Below are 12,951 nucleotides of genomic sequence, written 5' to 3' on the forward strand. Positions count from 1 at the left end.
TCATGCCCAAGACACAATAGTATGCACTATAGTCATTGTTCAACTCTGGCACCAATGGCCTCCTATATCAGTACAAACCAGCCTCAACCCTAACCCTAAGATCAGATCAGACTAGGACAGACCTTCTCAAAGTGGTATGGCTATAATGATTGTTATTCAGTGGACACCAGTGTCATCTGTTGTGCAATTGATCTAATTCAAATTGTCATTGTCAAACATTTGTCATTTGTCAGCAGGGATTACCTATAAAATCTTGCAGATCTGTCAATAACCACACACACGCACTTTTGGCTGCATTTTACTTTTTTCAAAGGACTACTAGGGGCCAGTCCCTGCCAAATTGTTGTTAACCATATCCAACACATTACACAAATATAAGAAAACACTATTTGAATAATTTTAGGCCTAAAATGGTCAAATGAAGTAGAAGCCTTTATGGGAGTCTTAATATACACTACCAGTCAAAACGTTTTGACACACTTTTCATTTATGCTTTGTCTTATTTATGATTCTTTAGATTGTCACTGAAAGCATCAGAACTATGAATGAACACATATAAAATGCATTAAACAAAAATTTACTCAAAATAACTCAGATTTTAGATTTAGAAAAATAGTTACCCTTTGCTTTTATCACTGCTTTTGACAATTTGCATTTCAAAGCATTTTGTCTACTTCAAGGAATTTTAATCTAAAATTTAAAAAAAATAAAAAATCTTGTTTTTTCTTGCTTCATATATTTGATGTCTTCTTTATGTGTATAAAATGTAGAGAGTAGTAAAAATAAAGACAAAAACATTGAATGAGAGGGTGTGTCCAAACTTAGTGTACTAATTTTTCACTTTAGTGTGGAACATATGATTAATTACATTCATGCAGTTGGCTTAATTGCGAATACAAATTAAAACTGCTGCCTAGCACTAAATATTTTTAATTGTGAAATGACTTTTTGTATCAAGACAATGACTTGACACTTTCTTTGTCTGTCCAAAGTCTCTTGTTAGGTCAACAAAAACGAAAATCTGCATATAGCTCCTCATTCAGTCTGCTTTGTCATTGTCATCTTTAAAAGTTAATAATTGGACTTTGTGCAAACCTGTAACATGGAAAATTTGAAACTAGATTGAGTACAGAGATGACACACAGACGACTTCAGCTATGTCCCTGAATGATCGACTTTTAGTAAGTTTTTCTTTTTCCCTTAGATATATATTTTGTGTGTGCTCTGTTGTTTGTTTGTTTTGAACTAAAATGGCATTTTGTTGTTTTCAAAGAAATATATTATTTACAGATATAACAAAGTACTTTAGAATAGCATACCTGAAGTTTAACGCAGTTCTGTGTGTTTAGCTTGAGTGTCCCCTGCTTATTGCTGCCATTTTCATCTGTGGCATTGGAGGGGCCTATCAATATGGAGTCAGTATATCCTCAATGACCTCTCCCTCTTTAGTGAGTCTAAGTTATGGATCAGTTTAAATACAAAAAAAAAAACTATACCAAACCCTTTAAGAATGTATGAATGTAAAATAATAATATTGTAACTTTGTTGCAGTTCATCCAGGAGCTAGTGAACATTACCTGTATAGAAAGATATGGTGTTAACCTGGAACAGTGGCAGATTTCTCTGATCTGGTCTTTTATTGTGTCCATTTTCTGTATTGGAGCATTACTGTCTGCACTGTTGGCTAATTCTATCATGTCAAAATTTGGGAGGTAAATAAACAGATATAAACATACTTTAAATTGCTGTTATTGAACCCTTAAATCTCTCTTTTTTGGCCAACAGAAAAAAATGTCTTTTATTAAACAGTATTCCAGCTCTAATTGCAGCTGTGTTGATGCTCCTAAGTAAGACAGCCATGTCTTTCGAGATGATAATGGTGGCACGCTTTCTCTATGGCATGAATGCAGGTAAAATGTCTTTTGTTTGCCCTATTAACTCTAGCAATATGGATTTTGATTGATGCATGCACAATTTATATCCTGGAATTGACTAGTTCATTTGTCATTGTACTGATATTGATCTCTATTGACTATTTATAATGCATCTTGTTGAGGACTCGGGCTCATAGCTCATATCATATACCTGGTGGAGTGTGCCCCCAAAAGGCTGCGCGGGGCAGTGGGGGTCACAGTGGCCTCCTTTATTTCTTTGGGGAAATTCAGTGGTCAGCTCCTGGGAATCAGGTGAGAGCAACACAGCCACAGACACTGAAGACAGAACTGAAGTGGGTCAGAGGGCTGGCTTCTAATAACAATAGAGACTGGCAAAATTAGAGGTAGCCTACAAGGAGCACAACAAAAATAAATCTCAATTTCAAAATTTTTAGGAATGTTGACTTCTCCCATATAGGTTTCTTAGGTTATCTTATGCCATGACAATGTCAAAAGAATGCACCTGTGTGTAAGTTATTGTGTCCTCACTATGTTAAAAGATCCTACCTCCCTTTCAGAATATTAATATTTTTGACGCACTTATTGGCAATAAAAGTATTGATACAGGGAAGTGTACTTGAGTCATTATAATTGCTCAATTTATACACTTAAATGACTGCTCACTACAGCATTAAGGATGAATCTGTTGAGCTTGACTTATTCATAAGTCAATTGTGCTTGGATATTAATACCCTTATGGACATGTGGACCCTTGGCATAGCTATTAATACTGTAACTCAAAATATAATATAATTTGAATGGTGAAAAGTCCTTCTTGGGGCTGTTACTATGTTGAAATAACCTATGGAAGCAAGCTGGGCAACTGAGGAATTACACAGACACTGTCACTATGTGAAAGATATTGTCCTCATTATGTGTAAATCTCCACAGTGATTTGCTTGGCACCAGGGAGAGGTGGCCCTGGCTGCTTAGTTTCACTGGTTTGACATCACTTGTTCAGCTGCTCACTTTGCCGCTGCTGCCAGAGTCTCCCAGCTTCCTGCTGCTGGCTACAGGAGACCGACCGGCCTGTGAGCAAGGTGGGAACATTAGGGACACTCAACATTGCAAAGAGGGGTAGGATGAAACTGTCTCTGAGATTCTTTACATTTGTCAGTGGTCTAACCTCCAGACCTATAGAGATCACACTGAACCAAACTAATGCAAACCATGACTTGATCCCTTGTGGTTAGCTCTGAAGAGGTTGTGGGGGGACGGGGACTACCACTTGGAGATGGAGGAGATTTTGAAGGAGAAGGTGGTGCAGCAGAACGCAGGGACACGGACAGTACTGCAGCTGTTCAGAAACCAGGACATCCGCTGGCAACTCATCTCAGTCATAGTCATATTCACCACCCTGCAGCTCTGTGGCATCAATGCTGTAAGTCACAATGTGCTTCTCAAACATGGCATTTACACAGTACACTCAGCTTTTAAAGGCTCCCATGCTCTGCATTCAATTTAAGGATCAGGTTGTGTTTGGGCCATCAGTCAATGCATGGCTTTTTGCAGTGACTTCACATAGCAGACATTTTCAGAGTTTGAAAACTCACCACAAAACACAAAACAAATAATACAAAAGTTATTTTAACTATTTTATTTAGTTAAATGTATTTAATTTAAACATTTCAGGAGCCAACTAATTCCATCTAAGTCAGTTCTTTCTGGCCAGATTATATTAAAACAAAACTCTATTATATTCTCACTTGAGTAACTGGGTTACATCACATTGATATCACTTGAAAGGCTAAAGAGCATGTGACAGGTTTTTCAGGTTTTCATATTAGTACTTGATGGAAATAAATGTCATAACTTTACATACACTATGTGGAAAAAACTTGAAAAGAAAAATTTTTTACATCTACATCATCAGCACAGATAATTCCATCCAAAATGTAAGTACAACACACAAACAAGAAAGGCATTTGTCAGTCAGTTTAAATATCCATTTCACTGTAGCCACTGTAGTGGCTGTAGCCACTCTTCCAGTTTGGGGGTTACGGCCCCAAGTGCTCTGATCACCACGGGCACCACTGATGCTTTCACTTTCCAGGCTTTAGTCTACCCTGTCATACACACCTTGTCTGGAAATTTAATTAAACAATAATATCATTAATCCAAAAAGAACGAATTTTCCAAACTTGTCCTAACTTGTGTGTTTATTATAAAATAGCAAACAGTAATACAGAATAAATCACATAATAGATAGCAATTTATTTAAAAGAGCCCTTGTCATTTTCAGTCCTTATCATTATTGCGAAATGCAGATTACTTAATATCGACGGCCCCATCCCACAGTGTGAGTCTGCCAACTATATTCATCGTTGCATCTGCAAGATTAAAATTAGGCTGACATTGTATACGCCTGGTATAGAAGTGAGCTAAACTATTGGTTCATAAGACCGCCACACATTTATAGAATACATTCCTCACATTGAGCAGCACTCTATGCACCTCTCATACCGTGTCCATTCTCGTTTGTGCGGTAGGTTTACTTTTACTCATATGAAGTCTTCCGTCAAGTGGGAATCGGTGAGAAGGACCTCCGTTACGCTGCGCTGGGAACCGGTTTGTGCGAGCTGTCCGCCTCTTTATCCCTGGTGAGTCGTACACCGGCATGCCTCAATGCTGCTCGGTATGTAACTCAACGACTGTGACCTTTCAAAGCCATTACATGTGCTCTTACGATGCTGGATGTGTCCCACTGCCTCACCACTGTGTCACTGCAGCGCCCCCCTGTGGTACATTTGCATGCCTGGATATTATAATGGGGTTTTTTCCCACTTTTGCTCTGTTCCAGTTTTTCATAGCCCAGTATTCAGGCAAAAAGATGATGCTTTTCAGAGGGTATGCGCTGATGTCGGTGATGCTGGTTCTCCTCACCATCACCATGTGTCTGCAGGTGACCACCTATACAATATCAGTTTAAGTTATGTATTCATTGGTTCACTGGTAGTAGAGGTGCATAGTAGATTGTAAAAAAAAAAAAGAAAAAAAAAAAAGTATTTTTTGAAAATAAAAATGTCACCACTCTTTTTCTTGTGGGTTTTGTCACATTGTTTTTCTTTGACCACCACTCCTGAAGTATAATATATTCACATGTACATATTTTTTCCTTATAGACACATCTCTCATGGATGCCTTATTGCAGCATGGTCCTGATTTTTCTTTTTATATTCTCTTTTGCTAGTGGACCATGTAAGTCTCTCATTTATAATTCATTCATTAATTGTAATTAGTATATTTTATTGATTTGTTGATATTACATTATAAATAAGAATAATAATTCACAGTTCACTATGTTGCATAGTTACATTACAGTCTTTCCAGTGATTCCTTCATTCTTTGCAGCTGGCGCCTCCGCTCCTGTTCCTGGGGAGCTTTTCACACAAGCGTACAGGTCTGCAGCCTTCACTGTTGGAACCTCTCTCAACTGGGCTGGACTCTTTTGTGTGGGAATGCTCTTTCCCGTCTTAGTTGTAAGAAGTATTTTATATTTTATTGACTTGCAATATTTGACATTAATTTTTTTCTTTTGCAGGAAAAAATGGCTCACTTTTGTTTCCTAATATTTCTGATTTTCTGTGTGTCTACTTGTTTGTATGTGAGGTTTTGCTTTCCTGAGACCAATAATCGTTCACCTCTGGAGATTGCTGCAGAGTTTAAGAAAATACACAAATCTGTAAAAACACCTTCCAATGAGCTAACAAAAAACTATGGTACACTATGTGAAACAAAGTTCTGACAATATTTGTTTCAAAAAGTACAACTCAAACTATGTCTTCTATGGATTAACAATAAAGGTTTTATGATTTTACAACCTTAATGCTTTTTTGTAAGGATATTGCTATCACTCAGATTTAGATGACCAATGGATACTTAGCAATGACATTATGCTGGGGGTATTCTGCATGTATCTGTAATGGTGGAATGTTTAAGAGTTACACATTAGCAAACAGCATCAAAAAAGTTTTAAGATTACAATAAATAAATAAATGGAGCCTGTGATCAGTACAAGTGTTCATGCTTCTAGGTGTTGGCTAATGTGTATATGACTTGTTTAACAGCACAAATAAGATTACCTATGTTAAAATAAAGCATAAATTAAAGTCTGATGAAGCACCAATTACACCCACATGGAAAATTCATGAAATCACTCGCAAAGTATCAATACTTACCTCCAAAATACAAATTGGGATTATACAAATGGGTCAATACATTTTCAAAAGGATCAGAAGATTTGATCCTACCATCATGTGACTACATGTTGTAGCACGTTAAGTGCAGTAATATATATATATTTTTTATTAAATTATTATTAAATGTAATATATTTTACTTCAGCATCTCCCACCACAGTGAACACTGCAAATAGCAGTCATTAAACATAATATGCAGCAAATCAGCATCATCCTAAATGAAAAAAATCCATAACATTTCAGTAGTTACACTTACAGAGAGACTGGCCACTAATTAATAGGAATTACAATAAAATCTGTATTGGAAAGAAGATAATTTAAAACTTATATTAGAGTGGCAATTAAATGTATTTAATTAATGATCAACAGACAAATATCCACTGATTTCAGTGGAGTGCAGCAATTTTTCATTTAATTTTTAATTACATTTATTTTATTTGAGCAAATTGTTACACAGTGTAACAAGGTTTACAATGTGAGACCAGAGATGAACTCCTAATGCTTACGCAGACGTGCAGCCTTGTCACATGTGTGTGTCTCTGATAACACAATCTCCTCACATTTAAAATCCCTTGAACAGTTATGACGTGCAGGGTGTCCCCCAGTCCTTACCACGAGGACCAAAGGGAGGAGCCTGAAACAGCAACCAATATAGAAAAAACAGACGCTCCTTAACACAAGAGCATGTTTTTGGAAATAAAAGCATCAGTAATGACTAATAGCACTCTTTAGACCAAGGCTAACAGGTTGCTCACGATGGCCACAGCAGACACTGATGTCAGCCAGTCTCCTGAGGAGCCCAGGACCAAGAGAGGCTACCAGCAAAAGTGAGTCCTTTCCATGCAGCCAAGTGAATATAGAGGAACAGCTTTGATAAACAAAGTAGCTGTTATCACTGTATTGTTTTGTGGCAGGTTTTAACCCAGACCTGGGCATTGTAAAGCTCCGGGACCACATACGGCCCTTTGGTTGACTCTGACCAACCCGTTTAAGCTAATTTGGAATTATAAAATAAACATATTTTATAATTTGACCTCATGCATGGACTAAAGCTGCATTGGTCTTATTTTAGGTGTTTTTAAATGACATTTTTTGTAAGGCAACCTCTTTTTTTCATTGCTTAGTCATTACTTAAACTCTTACCAGTCTTACCAGCTTGTCAAAAACAATGCTATTTACTGCTTTTTATAAAGAAATACAATTAATATTATGCAGAATTGAGAGTTTTGGCCTAGTCCTCCACAATATTTTCTGTTTCTCATGTGGCCCCACGCAAAAAAGAATTGCCCACCCCTATTTTAACCTATCAATAACATGGATCCTAAAAGTACATGTTCTTGTTTATAGTGTAGAGAGCCGTACCAGTTTTGTTGTCTTAAAACCCTCCTTTAAAACAAAATCCATCTTATATTGACAGCAAATCAAGAGCACATAGGTGAATTATTTACTGTAATTGTGTGAGTGGATATAGGTGTGACACTGACACTGTATATAGTTACACCAATGACACTGGCATGCAGTTAACCGGCACATGCCAGCTGCTTTTAAAAAAGTCATAACAGCCAATGTAAAAAGTGGAGAGGCTGAAAAAGCTAGACACATGATAACATCTCAGCCTCCACCCAGAAACACTCTCAAGGACAGCTGAGAAACTACAGCTAAATGATGCTGAAAGCAAAAAAATCTACAAATTTTAAAGTCCATCCATTTCTTCTTTCTGTAAGTGTTTCCAGAAGGATGGGGGATTGATGCTTTATGTGCTGGAACACATTTTTTCATTACCCTATGATCAATCACCAAGTATATTTAATTCGATTTAAATAAGATGACAAAAGAAGTTCCTGGTCAGTTAGGCAGTGTTAGCTGTGACATTTCTCTGTTGAACAACCCACCCATCAGAAGAGGATTTTTTAAGTATATCTCTTTGGTCAGCTGGTGTTTGACCCCTGTGCAACCTTAACATCCATCATTGCAATGAAGAAAAAAAACAACGTACAAAACATCTGCTCGGGGGATTCCTCATTATGTCAAAACATCCAGGATACTGAAACTGGAATTCTTTCTTACCAGAGAATCAACACTTTTCAGCACAACACTTTCAAATGGGGAGGAGCTTTGGTATTGATGTCTGGAATCCCTTCTGTGGCAGGTGAAGTTTAGGGACATGGGTTGCACTCACAGCATCAGTGAGAGCCTTAATGTCAACACAGACAACCCTCTAGTGATTATTGTCAGCCACTTGACCATTTCCTAAGTCTCTGGTTGATTTGTTAAAAATTTTTAACTAAAATAAACAGTCTAACTGCACCCAATTTCAGCAGCAATGGCTTGTTGGATTAATATCTGCTTCTGTAACTCTGCAACACTCAAAAACAATTACATCTTGGATATTTCTGTGAATATCTGAAAGAAAACACCATGACAGGCAAAATTCAGCACACATTCTGACTTTTAGAGGCTATGGTATTGATTAACTGCTGTTACAAACTCTTGCTTGCTGCAAATACATGGTGTGTGTTGTAATGTGTGATTGGTCACAGGATCTTTGTGAACAGAAGCCTGACACTAGAAAACATCAAATGCTATGGGTTTGATATGGACTACACATTGGCAAGTATGCAAAATAAAGCAAAAGTATACTATTGTATTTTAATACCACTTGTATGGGTTGTAATAAATGTTTTCGCTTCAACAGTTTACAAATCACCTGACTTTGAGAACATGTGCTTTGAGATGATCAGAGACCGACTGGTTTGTATGGGTTACCCTCATGATCTACTGCGCTACACCTATGACCCCAGCTTTCCCACAAGGTACTTTGCAATCTCACAAACACAAACACTGGAGTACTGCAAGATGTTTTTTTTTTTTTTTTTTTTTTTTTTAATACAACTGATAATTAGGTCTTATAATTATTGTTTTTTCCACCAGAGGTTTGGTGATTGACACAACATTTGGCAATCTCCTCAAGGTGGATTCAAATGGGAATATTCTGGTCAGCTCTCATGGCTTCTACTTTCTCAAAGGGTAAATGAGCATATCACAGTTTTAAAATGGTTGCATTGTATTTTTATACAAATTAGTGTAATGTAAACTAAGGAAATCTGGGTATGGTTGGTACTTGGAAGGAAGACCACTGGGAATACCAGGTGCCACAGTGAGCCAGCAGTTTTAGTGCTCTAATGGAAACTCTTGTTGTCTTGGGTCTTGCAAGACACTGGAATGAATGTGGAGTGTTGTCGTAGGGGTCAATAGCGCTGATTGGCAGCCTGTCTATGGCAGGACAGCTGTGGCTCCAACAGTATCTTAAAACTATCAAGTGTGGACTGAATGAGCAATGCACTGTTAAGGCTCTATTGTGTACAATAAATGCTATAATAATAATAATAATAATAATAATAATAATGTTTTCCAGGTATGACATTAAAAAATATTATCCCAACAAGTTTATTCAGAGGCATGACACTGATCGCTTCTACAATCTCAGCACTCTCTTCAATCTGTCTGGTAAACTCCAAATTATTTCACAATTTTTATTTTCTTTGCAAATTTGATCCACACTTTTAAAAGTCTGATTGTAATTTGTCTTTAACAAAACATGACTTGATTTTTGACCTTCCATGTAAGAAACTTTCAAATTGAAAAATGAAAATAGAACAAAAGGCTGTTTAAAGTCATAACTCATTTGCTGATAATTGCTCTTACAATAAAATGGTATATTGTATCTAAAATGTTATGGGTCAGCAGTTCAAAAATTGAGTCTCATGTGAATGGCCTGTCCTTAACTCTCCAGAGACTTACATCTACTCCTGCCTCGTGGACTTCTTCACAAGATGCACACGATACGAAAAGTCAGTGAGCTGCTTTTATCTTTGCCTCTTTACACATTGTAAGAAACATAAGTTGTGAATAATGGACCAAACACCCTGTCTGTCTGTTTTTGGACTGGTGTGAACTGCAGCCTAACCACAGGTTTCCAACATGGTGACCTGATGATGACCTTCAGAAGTATGTATCAGGATGTCCGAGCCGCCATGGATTACATTCATGACAAAGTGATTTTGTACTCTTTATTTTAGAAAGAAAATGAGGGTAAAATATTTCAGCTCTTATGAACAAACAAAACTTATATGATGATGCAATTAACTGAATTTCAGGGTGTCCTTAAGGACAAAAACCATTAGGAATTTGGAGAAGTACGTAGAAAAGGATGTGAGTAACTTGTAATTATATCTTAGACATATTTTTCAAGTAGTTTATTTATTTTATTTTATTTTTTTTCAGCCTAATCTGCCATACTTTTTAACAAGAATTAAAGAGGTGGCCAAAGTGTTTCTGGCAACAAACAGTGACTACTGTTACACAGAAGTGAGTTTTCTTTATAAAAGCTGAAATCCATTCTATTTCGAAGTGCTATCTAACCTCCAATGTATGTTCAGGCTATAATGAAATACCTACTAGAAACCACAGTTAAGGTGAGACAATTACAATAATAAGTACCAGTGTTTGATGATAAGCCAACTGCATATTTTGATATTTCTCTTAGCCTGGCAGTCCCATAAAACCTTGGCGCTCCTACTTTGATCTCATTGTTGTGGACACCAGGAAGCCCCAGTTCTTTGGAGATGGGACAGTTCTGAGACAAGTGGACACGGTGTGAAAACAGTTAAATCTATATTAAATATCTGACAAAAGGAATAAATATGATGTTTAATGTGTTCACACAGGACACAGGAAAACTGCGTATTGGAACCTACATAGGGGACCTCCAGCATGGGACTGTGTATTCCGGAGGTACTAAGGGCCATGACTGGATGTATATTGACAATGATTAAAACTAACTTTATTTTACTTCAGTTTGTATCACTCTGTAAAGCAAGTACAGCTGAACTTTTGACTTGTGCCTTTAGGTTCCTCCGACGTAATTTGTGATCTGCTAAATGTCCAGGGGAAGGACATCCTGTATGTTGGAGACCATATCTTTGGAGATATCCTCAGATCCAAGAAGAGACAGGGCTGGAAAACGTTTCTGGTGGTACCTGAGCTGAGTAAGGAGCTGGAGGTGTGGGAGAAGAACAGAGGTAAAAAGGGAACTAAAACTAGAGGATAGCATATTTCTAAATGTAACGTGTGTGTGTGCGTGTGTGTGTGTTAGGTCTGTTTGAGGAGCTCAAGCGCCTGGACATCTTCTTAGCAGAGCTTCACAAGTGAGATTATGAACACTCTAATTAGTTATTTATCCACTTTCTTGTTTAATTGTTACCATTCCACATAATATTGCATTGGTTTCAGAGTGATGAAAGAGTGAATACTGTATTCAGCACAGGATAGCACAACATGATGCCATACTCTAATGTGCTCTTTTTTCTTCATTTAAAGAAACGTGGACAGCACAGATCCAGAGATTCATGCTATTCAGTACAGAATGAAGGTCAGTTTTTTCAGCTTTGACACAAAAAATAGATTTGAAGAATGACTGAAACAACAATACAACTGAAAGCTTTCAAATCCTTTTTGATGCCTGAACACTGTGAACCGGAATTCTGAACGTGTTTCTTGTGTGGTTTACTTGGTGATCTCAGGTGCTGACCTACAGAATGGACATAGCCTACAGTCAGATGGGCAGCCTTCTGCGGAGTGGAGCCAGACAGACCCTCTTTGCCAGTCAACTAATAAGATATGCTGATCTCTACTCTACCAGCTGTATCAACCTACTCTTCTACCCACTCAATTACCTTTTCTTGGCCCCTCCAGTCCTGGTGAGTGCCCCCACCCCGAAGCACACACAGCTCAATCAAAGTACTTAACTTTTCATCACAGTTCTTCTACTCTTAGATGGCCCATGAAATGACCTCTGCAGACAACCCTCCCGACTATTCAGAGCTCTGACCTATATCTTCTCTCTGAGACATCTTGACTCACAGCAACCTACAACATAAACAGAAGAGTCTATTTTATATATATAAAAACAATCAGTCAGCTTAATACAATTACCTCTTGTTCATCAGTGGCATAAAGGTTAACAATGTCTTTGATGCTATTATCCCATTAGTTCAGATGCTAGTAGCTTGAAAGCAGCTCCCTCTGCTGGACATGGGCTCCCATCCAAAACGCACATAGACAATTCAAAGTGACATTTTTTTATTCATTTTAAAGTGGTTTAAATATGACTATTATAATATGTTAAATGTGCTTGCTTAAGATTGATTTACAGATACAATATATTAATATAGAAAACTGGCAAGTAAAGAAATTATTTAATTCGCTTTTAATATTTGTGTTTATTTGTGTTAAAGTCTGTATTAGCCCTTGTACTGCGGTTTGTGTCTTGCCCACCAGATGGCAGTGTATCCCACCAGGGACAATATTCTGCGCTCCAGTGCGAAATGCATGTAAATGTTTCGTTTATAATGCCTCACATACGTTTCTATAAGATGTGTACCGTGTTGAAACATTCTTGTTGTTTTCTCTTGTTGGGCTGTGGGACAGACCCCTGTGCTATCTCCTGTGCCTCAGACAGCCCTGCTCCCTGAGACTAAACTTTATCAGGTCACAGTGCACAGGAATTTGCTGTTTCTAAATCTCTGCCTGCACTCTTCATGGAAAAAAGCATCGTCAGACTAGCAGAGCAGCAAAAAATCAACTATATCAATTTATTATCACTGTCAGTGGAAATCGAAAACTGATTTGGAAGAAAAGTTTAAAGTGTTGATTGCCTCCATACTAGAACTGCACCATTCATTAAAGTGATATTTTGGTCAAATATTTGAGGAAGTAAACTACTGTGTACATGCGGGTGTGTAAATCTGATGCGTGGAT

General features: G+C 37.4%; 2 protein-coding genes across 2 annotated transcripts; both read left to right on the forward strand.

Annotated features, from left to right (window-relative positions):
• The first annotated feature begins 1,105 nt into the window (after positions 1 to 1,105).
• slc2a11l (solute carrier family 2 member 11, like) lies at positions 1,106 to 5,929 on the forward strand. Its single transcript, XM_020940231.2, has 12 exons — positions 1,106 to 1,181; positions 1,350 to 1,448; positions 1,552 to 1,712; positions 1,786 to 1,910; positions 2,057 to 2,186; positions 2,826 to 2,974; positions 3,128 to 3,315; positions 4,424 to 4,534; positions 4,735 to 4,836; positions 5,057 to 5,132; positions 5,286 to 5,413; positions 5,476 to 5,929. Exons 1-12 carry the CDS (start codon positions 1,158 to 1,160, stop codon positions 5,677 to 5,679), a joined length of 1,497 nt encoding a protein of 498 aa, XP_020795890.2. The 5' UTR covers positions 1,106 to 1,157; the 3' UTR covers positions 5,680 to 5,929.
• An 830-nt stretch (positions 5,930 to 6,759) lies between these two features.
• Positions 6,760 to 12,344, forward strand: nt5c2l1 (5'-nucleotidase, cytosolic II, like 1). The gene is made up of 17 exons (XM_055154058.1): positions 6,760 to 6,959; positions 8,673 to 8,746; positions 8,828 to 8,945; positions 9,064 to 9,159; positions 9,548 to 9,639; positions 9,926 to 9,983; positions 10,094 to 10,195; positions 10,290 to 10,344; positions 10,417 to 10,500; positions 10,572 to 10,607; positions 10,679 to 10,786; positions 10,860 to 10,926; positions 11,043 to 11,213; positions 11,288 to 11,339; positions 11,512 to 11,563; positions 11,715 to 11,891; positions 11,968 to 12,344. Exons 1-17 carry the CDS (start codon positions 6,889 to 6,891, stop codon positions 12,019 to 12,021), a joined length of 1,467 nt encoding a protein of 488 aa, XP_055010033.1. The 5' UTR covers positions 6,760 to 6,888; the 3' UTR covers positions 12,022 to 12,344.
• The last annotated feature ends 607 nt before the right edge of the window (positions 12,345 to 12,951 follow it).

The sequence above is a fragment of the Boleophthalmus pectinirostris genome, unplaced genomic scaffold (assembly GCF_026225935.1).
Source record: "Boleophthalmus pectinirostris isolate CB_2022bp ecotype Guang Dong unplaced genomic scaffold, ASM2622593v1 HiC_scaffold_18, whole genome shotgun sequence".
NCBI lineage: Eukaryota > Metazoa > Chordata > Actinopteri > Gobiiformes > Gobiidae > Boleophthalmus > Boleophthalmus pectinirostris.